This window comes from Penicillium macrosclerotiorum (assembly GCF_028827735.1).
Source record: "Penicillium macrosclerotiorum strain IBT 26536 chromosome Unknown utg000002l_segment0_segment0, whole genome shotgun sequence".
In the NCBI taxonomy this organism is placed as follows: Eukaryota; Fungi; Ascomycota; class Eurotiomycetes; order Eurotiales; family Aspergillaceae; genus Penicillium; species Penicillium macrosclerotiorum.
The window spans coordinates 1,056,830-1,069,592 of NW_026643082.1; the positions used below are offsets into that span (position 1 = coordinate 1,056,830).

The 12,763-nt window shown below is 53.6% G+C and overlaps 3 protein-coding genes across 3 annotated transcripts; 2 read left to right on the plus strand and 1 right to left on the minus strand.

Annotated features, from left to right (window-relative positions):
• Positions 1-1,200: 1,200 nt before the first annotated feature.
• N7462_001529 (Sec7 domain protein) lies at positions 1,201-5,502 on the plus strand (the record flags this gene model as incomplete). The annotated part of the gene is given in 3 exon segments (XM_057073255.1): positions 1,201-3,547; positions 3,615-4,821; positions 4,836-5,502. 3 exon segments carry the CDS (start codon positions 1,201-1,203, stop codon positions 5,500-5,502), a joined length of 4,221 nt encoding a protein of 1,406 aa, XP_056936896.1.
• Positions 5,503-6,517: 1,015 nt separating this feature from the next.
• N7462_001530 (putative anucleate primary sterigmata (ApsB)) lies at positions 6,518-11,150 on the plus strand (the record flags this gene model as incomplete). Its single annotated transcript, XM_057073256.1, has 2 exons — positions 6,518-8,374; positions 8,448-11,150. The coding sequence occupies 2 exons, from the start codon at positions 6,518-6,520 to the stop codon at positions 11,148-11,150; spliced, it is 4,560 nt and encodes a 1,519-aa protein (XP_056936897.1).
• A 316-nt stretch (positions 11,151-11,466) lies between these two features.
• Positions 11,467-12,594, minus strand: N7462_001531 (nicotinate-nucleotide diphosphorylase (carboxylating); the record flags this gene model as incomplete). The annotated part of the gene is made up of 3 exons (XM_057073257.1): positions 11,467-12,208; positions 12,297-12,352; positions 12,439-12,594. The coding sequence occupies 3 exons, from the start codon at positions 12,592-12,594 to the stop codon at positions 11,467-11,469; spliced, it is 954 nt and encodes a 317-aa protein (XP_056936898.1).
• Positions 12,595-12,763: the final 169 nt, after the last annotated feature.

A 12,763-nucleotide genomic window follows, 5' to 3' on the forward strand; every position in this document is an offset into this window, starting at 1 on the left:
ACTGCAGGGCCATCCGCAGACAAGCCCGAAGTAGGTAAAGCAGGAAACACAAGAGAAAACCAGGAGAACCAGAACTCTCAGACTCCCGAAGTATAACCCCAACCTGGCAATAAGCCAGTTTTCACCGTCATTTGGGCGTCGGTATGCAGTACACAGACCCGCAGCAATTGGTTGCAAATAATCCATTTGAGTCGGGTAGTCTGATGGTCTATTAATCTATTAATTTAATTTGATTCTACTGTACCTTACCCCATTGATCCTGTTTGCCGTGGATCCTCCCGGGAGATATGAATACGGGGGCCTCGTTCTCTTGTGCCAGCGCATCAAGTGGTTCGTGCTTTTCCCCCTGAGTCGGACAGGACACGGTCGATCAGGGATAAAGAGGATCAAACGGGTCGAGAACACCATTTCAAGACAGTCTGAGGATCGTCCGATATTTAATCGCTTGAGGTTTGAACGGTGCAACTCGACGAGTTTCTCCGTATTCCCGACTCAGCACGACTAGTCCGAAGTCCCGAACCGACGTACGGAGAATCCTGAAGTCGCCCCTGTTTCGCACTGGCATTAGCTGCTTCACTAAGTTTCGGGTCTCCTCCCGATTGTTTTCTACCCTTCTTTTCTACTACTTTCGCCTTCTACGTTGAATCCAGCGTCTCGACCTTGACGAGAATTTTGATAATCCCCCAAGTTGGAAGTTTGGTACTGGGAGTTCCACTTCGGCAGGTCCAAGCCCCCCCAGTTCAGGAGTTCGTCCCGCCCCCGGCTTCTACTTTCTTCCTTCTCCTTGGACCAACTCTGGACCGCATCGGCATCCACTGGCCCCGTTGCCAATCGGTTCTTGTCCTCCTCCACCGGCTGCACGCAGCCGCGTCGCCATTGCCCCTTACTGGCACAGGACATGCGATGACTGCGTGAGATTGAACCAGCCCTCCCCCTCTAGTGCTCCAGTCCCGCAGCCAACGAGCACAATCTGTCCGACTTCCAAACCGGCATCCCACTTGACTAGACTGGACGCCTTTGGGCAACGGCTGCTCCGAGATTATAGCCTTGGGCACTGCGGGTACGTGGCGGCGCTCCCAACTCCCTGAACCCCCTTCTGCCCGACTCCGCATGCAACAAGCTCCCAAGCTCTCCTTCAATCGGCATTGAGTTGACATAAAGGCACAAGACGCCCCATTGACTAGACTCGCCAACGTGACAATGTCCCAGCAACGTGAGACGTTCGCGACCGACTCCCCTCCTCGCACTCCTCCGTCCCAAACCGCGAAATATCGGCCCAAGCGTGGCTATAATACTCGACCCTCCATCCGCGATGCGTTCCCAGACACTGCAGCTGCCCTGGAGAATGCCCCAAGGGCGAGCGAGTCCGGCGACGAGCGGGATCCGCATGATCTGTCTCTATCCCCGAAGCATGCGGCCCGCACCTCGATTGTAGACAACATGCTCCTATCCCTCGACCAGTTCGCCGCTCCGGGATCATCTGTTCTCGACGACTACCGACTATTCAACTCGGCTTTCGAGTCTGATCTCCATGGCCGGTACCGTGGCCATACTTTCTCGTCTTCGATGTCCTCCGAGGCAGACTTCGGTTATGATGATGGTAGCGGCCGCTACGCAACGATCACTGCCAAGGGCCGTCGGAGCAATAGCAGCTCGAATTACCAAACAGCGCCGAGGAGGATGAGCAGTGCTCGTGGTCGGGATGGGATGAGCTCGCGAGGTGGCGCAGGAACGATGCCCAGGTCAAATGACATGCGAAAAGGGAGCAAAGGAAGCGGATCCAATATCGAATATGCCTACACTTTGCCCCGAGGACGAGCAGACTCGGAAGGTCGGCGCTCAGAGAGTTTTGACTGCGGACCAAAGAAAGCTTTTGTCCCGTATGCCGACCCTGGAATTTGTCAGGACTCACTGTTGTACGATGACGACGCAGCTCCAACCCCGAGCGTGCCAGCTGGACCGCGCAAGTACCTCGACTACAAAACCCCAACTAACGCAGCCTCACGGACACCGGTGACATCGCGCCGAAATAGCGTGAAATCTGCTCATGCCCCGCAGGTGCGAAAATCTCGCCCTGAAAATCTGGGGACCGGGGTCCTCAAGGTACGTGACAATGACTTTATACCGGATGACACCGAGCTCGACCTCCCCCCGGCCATTCCGGCCTCGCTAGACCCGCCTGCTCCGAGCCCGACGATATCATACAACAAGCCGGCCTTTCCTCCCCCGGAACCGACGGCGACTAGCACGACCACAATAACAACAAATACAAACGCCTCAGCCATTAAAGAGCGCCCAGGATTCTTCCGGCGCGTCTTCGGCTCATCGAATAAAGCTTCTGCTCCTGTGGACCCTGGATCTTCCAATAGCAATGACCTCGCATATCTCCAAGAAAATGAAACGAAGGACTCGACTGGGGCAACGGTCAATCTGAAGGCACGAGAGCCGCCACAATCCCAGCACCAGCAACAAGCCAAAAGCGCGATGGCTCCTCCCCCTGCTCCTACCCGTAAAGGCCCACCGCAGCTGGTGAAACAGAAGTCTTCGTTCTTCCGGCGCCGTAAGAAGTCCGTGACCGACCATATTCCACCGCCAATCGTGTTGCCGCAAGATCTGGCGCCCCATGCTTTGGATACGATGAAGCCAGAGCCCAGCCCAGTCAGCAGCTTACGACAGGTGATGAACCCATATCTCGCAGATGGTATGCCAGCACATCCGGACTATAAAGAAAACCGACAAGGGGACGATAACTTACGCCGTGGGTCAGCCTCGTTACAAGCACAAAAGCCAAGAGAAAGTGTCTCGGCTCCTGGCGCAGGCTCTAAGACCAAAGGACCTCTCCAACCTCCCTCTTCTGCCCGCAGCCAGGATCCTCATTCGCAGAAAGCAGATAACCGGGGCACCAATGATCAGACCTTTAGAGCGTCTGATGTGGATTCCATCTCGTCTGCCGATTCCCCCTTGCAGGAGAAGAGTTCGAATGCCATACCCACTGGACTGTCATCAGTCCCAGAGGATTTCTCTCGCACCATCAGGGTATCAACGAATTTATCACCCAATGACGCCTCACAAGTTAGTCTGACTGGGTCCCGCAAGTTGGCACTTCCATCTGACAGCAATGTTCCTGAATCACCTGCTGTTTCAGAAGCCTCTCATTACCAAACAGCCTCTACTACTCCAGTCATTGAGTCAGAAGAACCCAAAGCCGACGAGGACAGCGAGGTTAAGATGGATGGACCAGGCGAGGCCATTGAGGATGGTCCGACCGCAAGTGACCGAGAGCAAGCGCAGAAACTCTTTGATAGCCAAGACCAGGTTGTTGGAAACGAGCCAGCGGCTGCTTGGCTTGGTGAGCCTGATCGAGCTTTGGTGAGGGAGGCTTACATGCAGCTTTTCAATTGGTCTAATTTGAATATCCTTGCTGCTCTCCGAAGCCTTTGCCAACGCTTGGTTCTCAAGGGAGAGACCCAGCAGGTCGATCGAGTTCTGGATGCTTTTTCGAACAGGTGGTGTGATTGTAATCCAAGCCATGGCTTTAAAGCGACTGGTAAGTATTTGATTTGAGCCTAGAAACATGGTCAAAATATGGGCGAATTGGCTAACTTCGTTTTCAGACGTTGTCCACACTATCTGCTACTCCATTCTTCTTTTGAATACCGATTTGCACTTGGCAGATATCGAGCAGAAGATGACTAAATCTCAATTTGTCCGAAATACGATGCCCACAATCCATAGAGTCGCTATGGATGCGGCCCCCGAAGGGTTTGAAACATTGCGGCCTACAAAAGTGAAGACTACACCCATCGCAGCCGAATCGGCACATTCTGCACCATCCTCAGCTCGTTCCCCAACATTTCCCCCTGGTGCTGGGCGCAACTCGTTCGACCAAGAGACTTCTGGCCGCAATACTGCTGATGGCGATGCGGGTCCGTTGGTCTGTACGCCTTTCACTGGCACTGTCAGGGCATGGGAACAGCAAGTGGAAACCGTTCTCAAAGACTTCTACGCCTCAATCCAGAAAGAGCGACTTCCTCTTCACGGTGCTCAGCCTGAAAGAGAAGTATCCCGCATGGCCTCGAGTAGTTTCTTGGGTCCTGCCACCGCACTGCGTCGCAGCCCCAGCACTATCAGCAAGAGCGGATCGGACATCTATCCGCGTGGTCGCTCTGCGGACTCTCGACATGGAGCCGCGAGATGGTCTTCTAAGCCTCGTTCTCGAGGAGCCAGGCTCTATCCTGCCTCTGTCATGGGTTCGAGTCGCACTAGTCTGGATGACCAGTCTTCTGTTTGGAGCCCTGCTGCCTCTAGCACATGGAGCAAATATTCTTTAGGCAAATTCACATCTGCATCTGTGGACTCGTTTGGCTCTGAGTTTCCTCGCGGAGAATACCAGCAGTCCATTGGGTTTGCCAATGCGCTCAGTCAAGCAATCATCCGCGAAGACTCTGCCACATCGATCTACAGTTTCGAGGAGCCCGAGCGAACAACTCCTCTTCTTGAAGATGAGACACTGGCTTTGGCCGGTGCACCATGGGCTAAGGAAGGAAGCGTCAAGCACAAGCACCACTTAGATGCCGTTGACAAGCGCGCCAAGGACCGCAACTGGAATGAATGTTTTGCGGTCATTCAGCAGGGCTGGATGCGATTATTCTCATTCAATAATGCATCTAAATCTGTGCGCCAGAAAGCGAAACAACGGGGTGGTGTTGTGGTTGGAGGTGGTAACTGGACTGAGAATGCGGAGGAGATCTGGAAGTTTATGCTTCGTCAGACTATCGCCAGTGCTCTTCCGCCCCCGGATATTCCAAATCTCGACCCCATGTCTGGGCTTTGAGCTTGCCAACTGGTGCTGTCCACTTATTTCAGGCTGGTACTCCCGAGATTGTTCGAGAGTTCGTATCCACAGCTAATTACTGGAGTGCTCGACTGTCCAAGGAGCCCCTGGTCGGAGGTATCAGCAACATCGAGTATGGATGGAGTGATGCTGTCATTAACAGCGCTCTGATAAACTCTGAGAACCGGTCGCCACCACCTTCCTCCGGTGCGCCTCGGCCCAGTATCCAAAGCTCAATTCGCAGTTCGATCGACCAGGGGACTGTGCGGCCGAAACTCCCTGCAGACCGAGTGCACATCAGCGATTGGAGTCCTCCGCAACAGAGTATGGTAGCGTCTCACCTTTGTGAGGAGGACCAGCTGAAGGCCCTGCAGATATACGTGAAGAACGTTGAGGATGACCACCAGCGGCATAACGACCTACGCCCGGCCATGAACCTAGCCTTCTCGCCGCGACACCCCAACTCGGCAAAGGCAATGGCCAACTGGGAGCGCAAGTCATCCTATCTCTTACGTGAGATTGTCAAATTTCGAACCTATATTGACTCTCTTCGCAATGCAATCAATCAAAAGGGCAAGATCCTTGCGGTTTCGCCTTCCGCCGACACTTCGTCCACAGATAATGATGTGACTGCCGGGCCATCCACCGTGAGCCCAACTTCAGCTTGATTGCTTCAACGTAGCCCGCTTTGGGCCGCTCTGCATTTCTTTCTATGTGCTCTCTTCACTTAGACTCATGGCATCTTCTCCACCCCTTCCCTCTTCTCTTTTGATGAACTATCTGAACTTCGACTGCACATCGCTGTATATACCCCCCAGGCTGGGGGATACTTCGGGATACATACCCCTCTCTCCAAAAGCGATTTGTCTGCTTTACCTCTCTTCATTTCTACCTTTTCTCATTGGTGTGCTGTTTCTATTCTCCTTTTTGTCCATGGCCGTTTTATTTTCGTTACTATTTCCCTCTACTTTTTTTTCTCATATGTGGCCGGGCTTGGGTAGCTTGTTTAATGCTTTTGGGACTACGATGCGACTGATGCTATGGATACCATGATAGTATTTTCTTGATTTTGAAATGCAATGTCAATGTTGACTTTTCTATTCTACAAAGAACGAGTCCAGCGTGGACGTGTCCATTGTCGCTATGCATGATCCTGGGCTTCGGTACATAGTTGTAGTCTGTGGAGCAAATCTTTGTGGCATTAGACTTGTGTCGGAGAGATTGCGTTGCAATACCGCTTCCAGGGTGTGTGCCTGGCCGTGTCGATACTGCCGCCCTCCACCTTTGGTACACGTTGATCTCGCTCCATGGCACCTGCCCATTGACCCCCCTCGACAGGTCAGATTCTCTGTTCAAATCTATCGAAATCTATAGCTCTCACCTCCAACTCCAATGAGAGCCATCGTCGACTCCTGTACTGGGCGACGCTTATTCGCCAATTGTTGTGGGTAAAACGCAGAGCAGGGTGGAGACCAAAACACGCTTTGACGCCGTCACCATGTCGACCAGGGCCCCAGTGACAACACCTCCGATCGTCATCCCAGGCCCGCCTTCGGTGCGCATCCCCTCTCATGAGTCTGGCGCATTCCACACCCCCCAAGAACTCTCGCCGCTGGATGCCGATTTTTGCGCCGCAGATTACTTTATGGCCGAGGACACACGGGGGCCTGACCCCCGAGTACAATGGACGACTCAGTATTCCCGGTAACAACGAGCAAGACCCCCGAAGTCCAAGACGCGCAACAAACCATCATCACCTCCTCTGAACCGACCGCACACACGGAGAAAGATGAGCATCAAACTTCCGAAGAAGCGACCCTTCCGACAGAGCTACCCGATCCTGAAGATCCCAGTCTTCTGCCCCCTTTAACCGATCTCGACGACAGCAGTCTGTTCCCCTTGTTCAGCGAAAATGGCGACCACGAGCGCGGCAACAACCAGACGCTTATTGAAGAGCATGAGATGCGCCGGAAGCTGATGGACATGGAGTCGAGCTTTCTGCCGGAGCCCTCAACCATTGACGTCGCTGCGACCGGCCGAACTGCCGGCGCTGATGATACCTATTTAGTTGGAGTTGGAGGCTATGATCCCGATACCACAGGAGTTACCGAATCATCACAATTTTCTGTTATGCCGCCGTCGGAGGACTTCCGAGACTATGAACAGGATCGAGATGAAGCTGCTGGGGGGGAAGAGCATGCCGCCGCGCAACCGATACCTGCTGCGCATACACAACACGCTAGCAACGAAATCATGCTTGATTCGCTAGCATCCTCTCCATCAGCAGCAGCAACCTTCAGAAGTTTCCAGCGCAACCAATCCACATCTTCCGAAAACGCGCACGACCAGAGCCAGCTGTCCCAGGATGAGCGGCCTTGGAGATCCCAATTTTCACTTGTTGAAAATGAATCGCAATTGACCCCCTCCAAACTACGACATGCCTCTCGCAGTGTCTCGCCGGGTCCGACGAGGCTTTTCAGTGACCAGAGTGGAAGCATCGGGGGTAGCCGGAGAGGGAGCCGACCAAAGTATCTTACTAGCCGTCAATCTGCTCAGCGCCTTTCACACTCTTCTATTACGAGCAACAACACCGAAACAACCCATAGTGATGCGACATTGGGGGGTGCCGATTTTGCGCTTCAATCCGGTGGCGCAGCTTCTGAGAATTGGGGCAGTCTCAATGCTGGATCCCGTAACCACATGACACGCACGACGAGTCTCGGTAGCATGGCGTCTGGTGTTTCAGGATACAGTGAAGAGAATGCACTCGATAGACGGATCGGGCCCGCAGATGGAGGCCTGCATACTCTTCAAGAGGAAAGCTCCCCGCAATCATCCCGTCAGACAACAGGACTTGATGACGCCTCGACGCCTGTGACTCCGAAAGCCAAGCCTCGAGACAACAACCTCCCAACAGATACGGCAATTACAGAGCGTGTCAGGGGCATTCATGTTCCCACGAATTTTGTCCAGAGATTCCGAGAAGACTTCGCTGGCAACATTGGGCCATCCCCCGAGAAGCGGGCTGGAGCTTCAACGCCTGCCTTTGGACGAAGTGGCCGTACCATGACACTGAAGGAACAGAGCAGCACTATTGACCGCCTCTCGAAGGAAAACTTTGACCTTAAAATGCGAATTCATTTCTTAAACGAGGCGTTGAACAAGCGCTCCGAAGAAGGCGTCAAGGAGATGATATCGGAGAACGTCGAGCTCAAGTCAGACAAATTGAAGCTTCAAAAAGATAACCAAGGGCTGAAGCGCAAAATTCGCGATTTGGAGAAACAAATAAAGGACCAGCAGTCTGACAAGGATTCTATGGTTAATCATGACCCTGAGGCATCTGAGGATGACCGTGACTCGGCCCAAGATAGCGAGCTGATTTTCCTTCGGGAACGGGTCGAAACCTATGAGCTTGAGATCGAGCGAATGAGATCAGAGAGCATTGCCAGGGAGGGCGAGAAACGGCGACTGGCTGAGATGGTCAAGACTCTTAGTGAGAACCGCACTGGGGGATCAGAAACCGGTGCTAGAGAGGAACGGGTAAGTTCGGTTGTGCTGCATTTCTTTCGCCTTTCGGATGTGTGAGCAAATACTTAAATAATCATCTTACTAGGACATGTGGAAAGACATGCTTGACGCAGAGACGGCAGCTCGTGAACAAGCCGAAGAAGAGAACCGACGACTACGGGATGAGTCCATTCGCCTGAAGAATGAGATCTATACGTCCGCTGGTAATCCCAAGCCGGGCCATCGTGAACGAGACGGCTCTACAATCTCATATGCATCTGCGTCCGATCGAGATGGCAACCGAGGTGCTCTGATGAGCGCAAGCACCAGTGGTATTCTCGTTGAGCTGGAGCTTCTCAAGCAGGAGAATGCTGAGCTAAGGAAGGAAGTCAGCGCGCAGACCTCGATGCTTACATCTCGCAACCGGGAAAAAGAACGGCTCTATCAAGAGATCGAAGAGTTGAAACTTGGGCAGCGACGGGATGGGTCTCGATCAGTGGCTGGAGACAGTATCTTCGATCGATCAGTGTCTCGCGCCCAAATGCGCCCAGGTTCTGAAGCTAGCGAAGGAACCGGATCGCGAGATAACATGGACCGAGATGAGCTTGAAGCGCGTAATGGCCAGCTCCGTGACCAAGTTTCGACTCTCAAACTAGAGAATCAAGCAATTCGGGGCCAGCTTGAGGATTATATCCGAGAGCTAGAGGCCCTCGACAAGGCCTACCAGGCCGATGTGGACCAAGCCGAAGAGGAAATGCAGGGTCTGCAGCAGGAGCGAGATCAGGCTATCCAGATGGCGGATGAACGTGACGCCGCCTTCCAAGATCTCCGTGCTGAAGCCCAAGAAGAACTGGACGCCTTGGGCGATGAGCTTGATCAGAAAATTATCGAATGTCAGCGGATGAGCGAAGACTTGACAAATCAAGACGAGAGCCTGAAGGTGTTGCAATCGGAGATGCGATCGGCTAGCGAGGGCATTATTCGACTTGAGGAGGATGCGCAGAATAATCTAGAGCGGTACAAGGCTGTCCAACAAGAGCTGGAAGAAGCCAACAGCGAGATGGAGTCCCTGGAGAAGAGTTTGTTCGAGGCCAACACCAAAGTGCAGCGACTGACGGTGCAGTTCGAGTCGAGCCAGAACGAGATTGCGTTCCTCCGGGAAGAACAAGATGGTGACAAGATTCGTATTGGCGATCTGGAGTCTGAGTTGAAGACGTACCATATGAGCCTGCACAGTGAAAAGGACAAGACGAGAGAGCTCGAGCAGCGGCTTGCGGACGAGCGCCACCAGCGGGAGGTTGTCGGCAGCAAGGAGAAGCAGGAAGTTCAACGTATCATGAATGAATTGAACCGGGAAGCCTCAGCCGCCAAGGAGGAAGTCAGACGGTTGAAAAAGAGCCTCTCAACCCAGGAGATTGAGACAACCACCTGGCGAGAACGTTTGATGGATCTTGAAAACAACCTTCGAGAAACACTGGGTGATCTGAGCGGCAGCCGGTCCAGCTTGATCTCTAATATTATGAAGCTCCAGAAGGAGCTCGAATCTACAGCCCTTGAACTGGAGAGTGTACGTCAACAACTTGATGAGAAGGAGACTCTGCTTCGGAACCGCGATGCCCTCCTGGAGAGTCACGGCCTCGAGTCCCGCAAGTTGTCCGAGCTCCTGGAGCGTGAGCGGCAAGCGCGACGGGCAGACAAACAGTCCTTCGAGCAGTCTCTCAAGTCTCATCAGCAAGCTTCGCGGACCATCACACAGACCAACTCTCGTATCACAGATCTTGAGAATGCTCGCAGCCAGGATCGCAAGCGGTTCACATCTCTTGAGCAGCAGTTCCGAGATCAGCTCAGCGAGCGTAATGCGCTATTCCTCGCTATCTGGAAACGACTCTCGACGATATGCGGTCCGGATTGGGCCCATTCGAACAGTCTGATCAATGGCAATCTTCCAAGCCAGGAAGTCATTGGCAACATTTTATTCTGGCCTGGTTTCAGTCGGAATCTACTTCTCGCGATCAAAACTGTCGAAAGCGTGATTTCCGGATTTAGGATTCGCATAAAGAGTGTCGAGCATGACTTCTCTAAGCAATACCAAAACCTCGAGAACTCTTTCAACCAACGAGTCCGAAGACTCGAGCGAGTTGAAGAAGCTGTCAAGAACCTACGGTCTGCACGTGGCTACTCGAGCTCATCTTCCGAGGTGTCCAAGTTGCGTGGTGAAAACCGCCTCTTGAAGGCCGAAATCAATCTACTCCAGTCCAATTCTCGAACCCACGGATCAGCCTCGGCGGCAGCAGCGGCAGTGATGGCGTCGGGTTCTCCGTCTCCGTCTCTTGGATCCCCAGTAGATGTAGAGCGCTCGTTGACTCGTCACAACTCGACTTCTGGAACCGGCGAGAAGCAGCGGTCAGAGAGGGGCTTGACACGGAGTTCGACCGGTCTGCCCCAACCGTCAAACTCCTCTTCTAGCAGCACATTGACCAACAATGCCGGGGCCATGATGCACCGCACGCGCAGCAATGCAAGTGGCTGGGAAGGGGGTGACGAGAAATGGATCCACCGGCTTCACGAGCTGGAGAAGCGACTCAAGGCTGAACGAGAGGGTCGTCTCCTTGACCGTAGTGGGGCCCGGAAACGACTTGAGGAGCGCGATGCTGAGAATCAGAGACTCCGTGACCAACTTCTGCGAGAACGAACACGTCGAGGCCCGTCCGGCGCTATCACCGAAGGGGAGCGCAACCGTGTGACAACCTCTGATGAGGGCCCCAGCTCAAGTGAAGGAGAAGGCATCACAGTGGACATTGAAGTATAAGAAGGATGTTTGATAGAAGCTTGAGACGGCTCTGCTTTTGTGTACTAAATACCCCCGGTCTATCCCTGTTGTTTTGTTTTTTTTCGGGTCTGTACTCACTTCACATTCGTCCGCATTTCGGCCCGATGTATGAGATGATCAAATCACGATGATCACGAAGGAGTTAGGAGGACTTTGTTTGGAATTATTCTATTTTTTTTCTTCTCTTCTATTGTATCCTATTCAAATACATTATATTCGTTAAATGGCCCCTTCGGATATCATCGAAATATGATACAAGGCTCGGTCATCCTCAATCAAATCTCGAACAACTCAGCTACCGCAAGGAGACCTTCAGCGAGAAATCCACGATGCCAGTTCCCTGGTGGATCGAGCTAGTCGACAAAATATCTATATCCGAGCACGCATAAGCCGGCGCATTCTCCTCCGTCAGCCCCCCGCTGACTTCAATCAGGAACGTGCGGCCCTTCCCAGTCCACTCTTGCTTCAGCGTCCGTGCAGCCTCGCGTACTCCATCAGGGGTGAAATTATCCAACATAATGATATCTGCACCGGCACCAATCGCCGCATTCGCCTCCTCCAGACTGCGGCACTCGACCTCGACCTTCGTTGCGAATCCGCCGGCACTCTTCGCCGCATGCACCGCGCGCGGGATAGCCGCCGCAATAGACTCAATGCTAGCCGGCTCCTTGCTCTGAACAGCCCCTCCATCCGCCGCGGAGCGGTTGTTCGCGCACGCCCAGACATGGTTATCTTTAAGCATGGTCATATGGCTCAAGTCATGGCGATGTGGGTCCGCACCGCCGACCAGGATGCCGTACTTCTCAACGACGCGGAAGCCCGGGGTAGTCTTGCGGGTTCCAGCGAGTGTGCCGAACCAGCCCTGGGCACGCAGGGCGGCGAGCATGGAGGCGGATTTGGAAGCGATGCCGGAGCAGCGGGCGAGGATGTTGAGAGCGACGCGCTCGCCGAGGAGGATTTTGCGGATGGGCCCGCGAACGGTGGCGCAGTGTTTGATTGGGTCGATTTGGTCGCCTTCCTCAACATGCCATTCGATTCTAATCAAAACATAAGTGGTCAGTCTGTAGCTATCACTGGTAAAAGAAGAATAGAAAGAAATTTGGGGGCGGGGTACAGATGACGTACGAGCAACCTAGTTGAGAAAACACCTCGTCGAAGAACGGGACGCCGGCGACGATACCCTGAGCGTGTCAGGGTTGGTTCAATTCCATCCAAGTGATTGAGACGAGGAGCAACTCGCGATGGCTGGAAGCGTAGCCGAACTCACCTTGCTCTTTCCCAAGAGACGTGCCTCACCCTCGGACTCGCCGACGACAAAGCCACCATAGTCCAGACTAGGGCAGTCTTCCTCAAGCCATTCAGAGATGAGGCGCTTGTAATTGCCAGGCAGCAGATGCCGCAGGTCCCCGTATGTGGCAGCCATTGTGTGGGTTGGAAGATAGCGACTGAGATTTGAGATCGAGGCGGGGGAGGATCGGCGGGATGGAATGCTCGACTTTATCTCCGCGCGGGGTCGGGCAGAGTCGGAATTGCGAACAGTCACGTGGGTGGGGACATCCAGTGTATGCTCGGTCTTTGATGGATCAAGATTC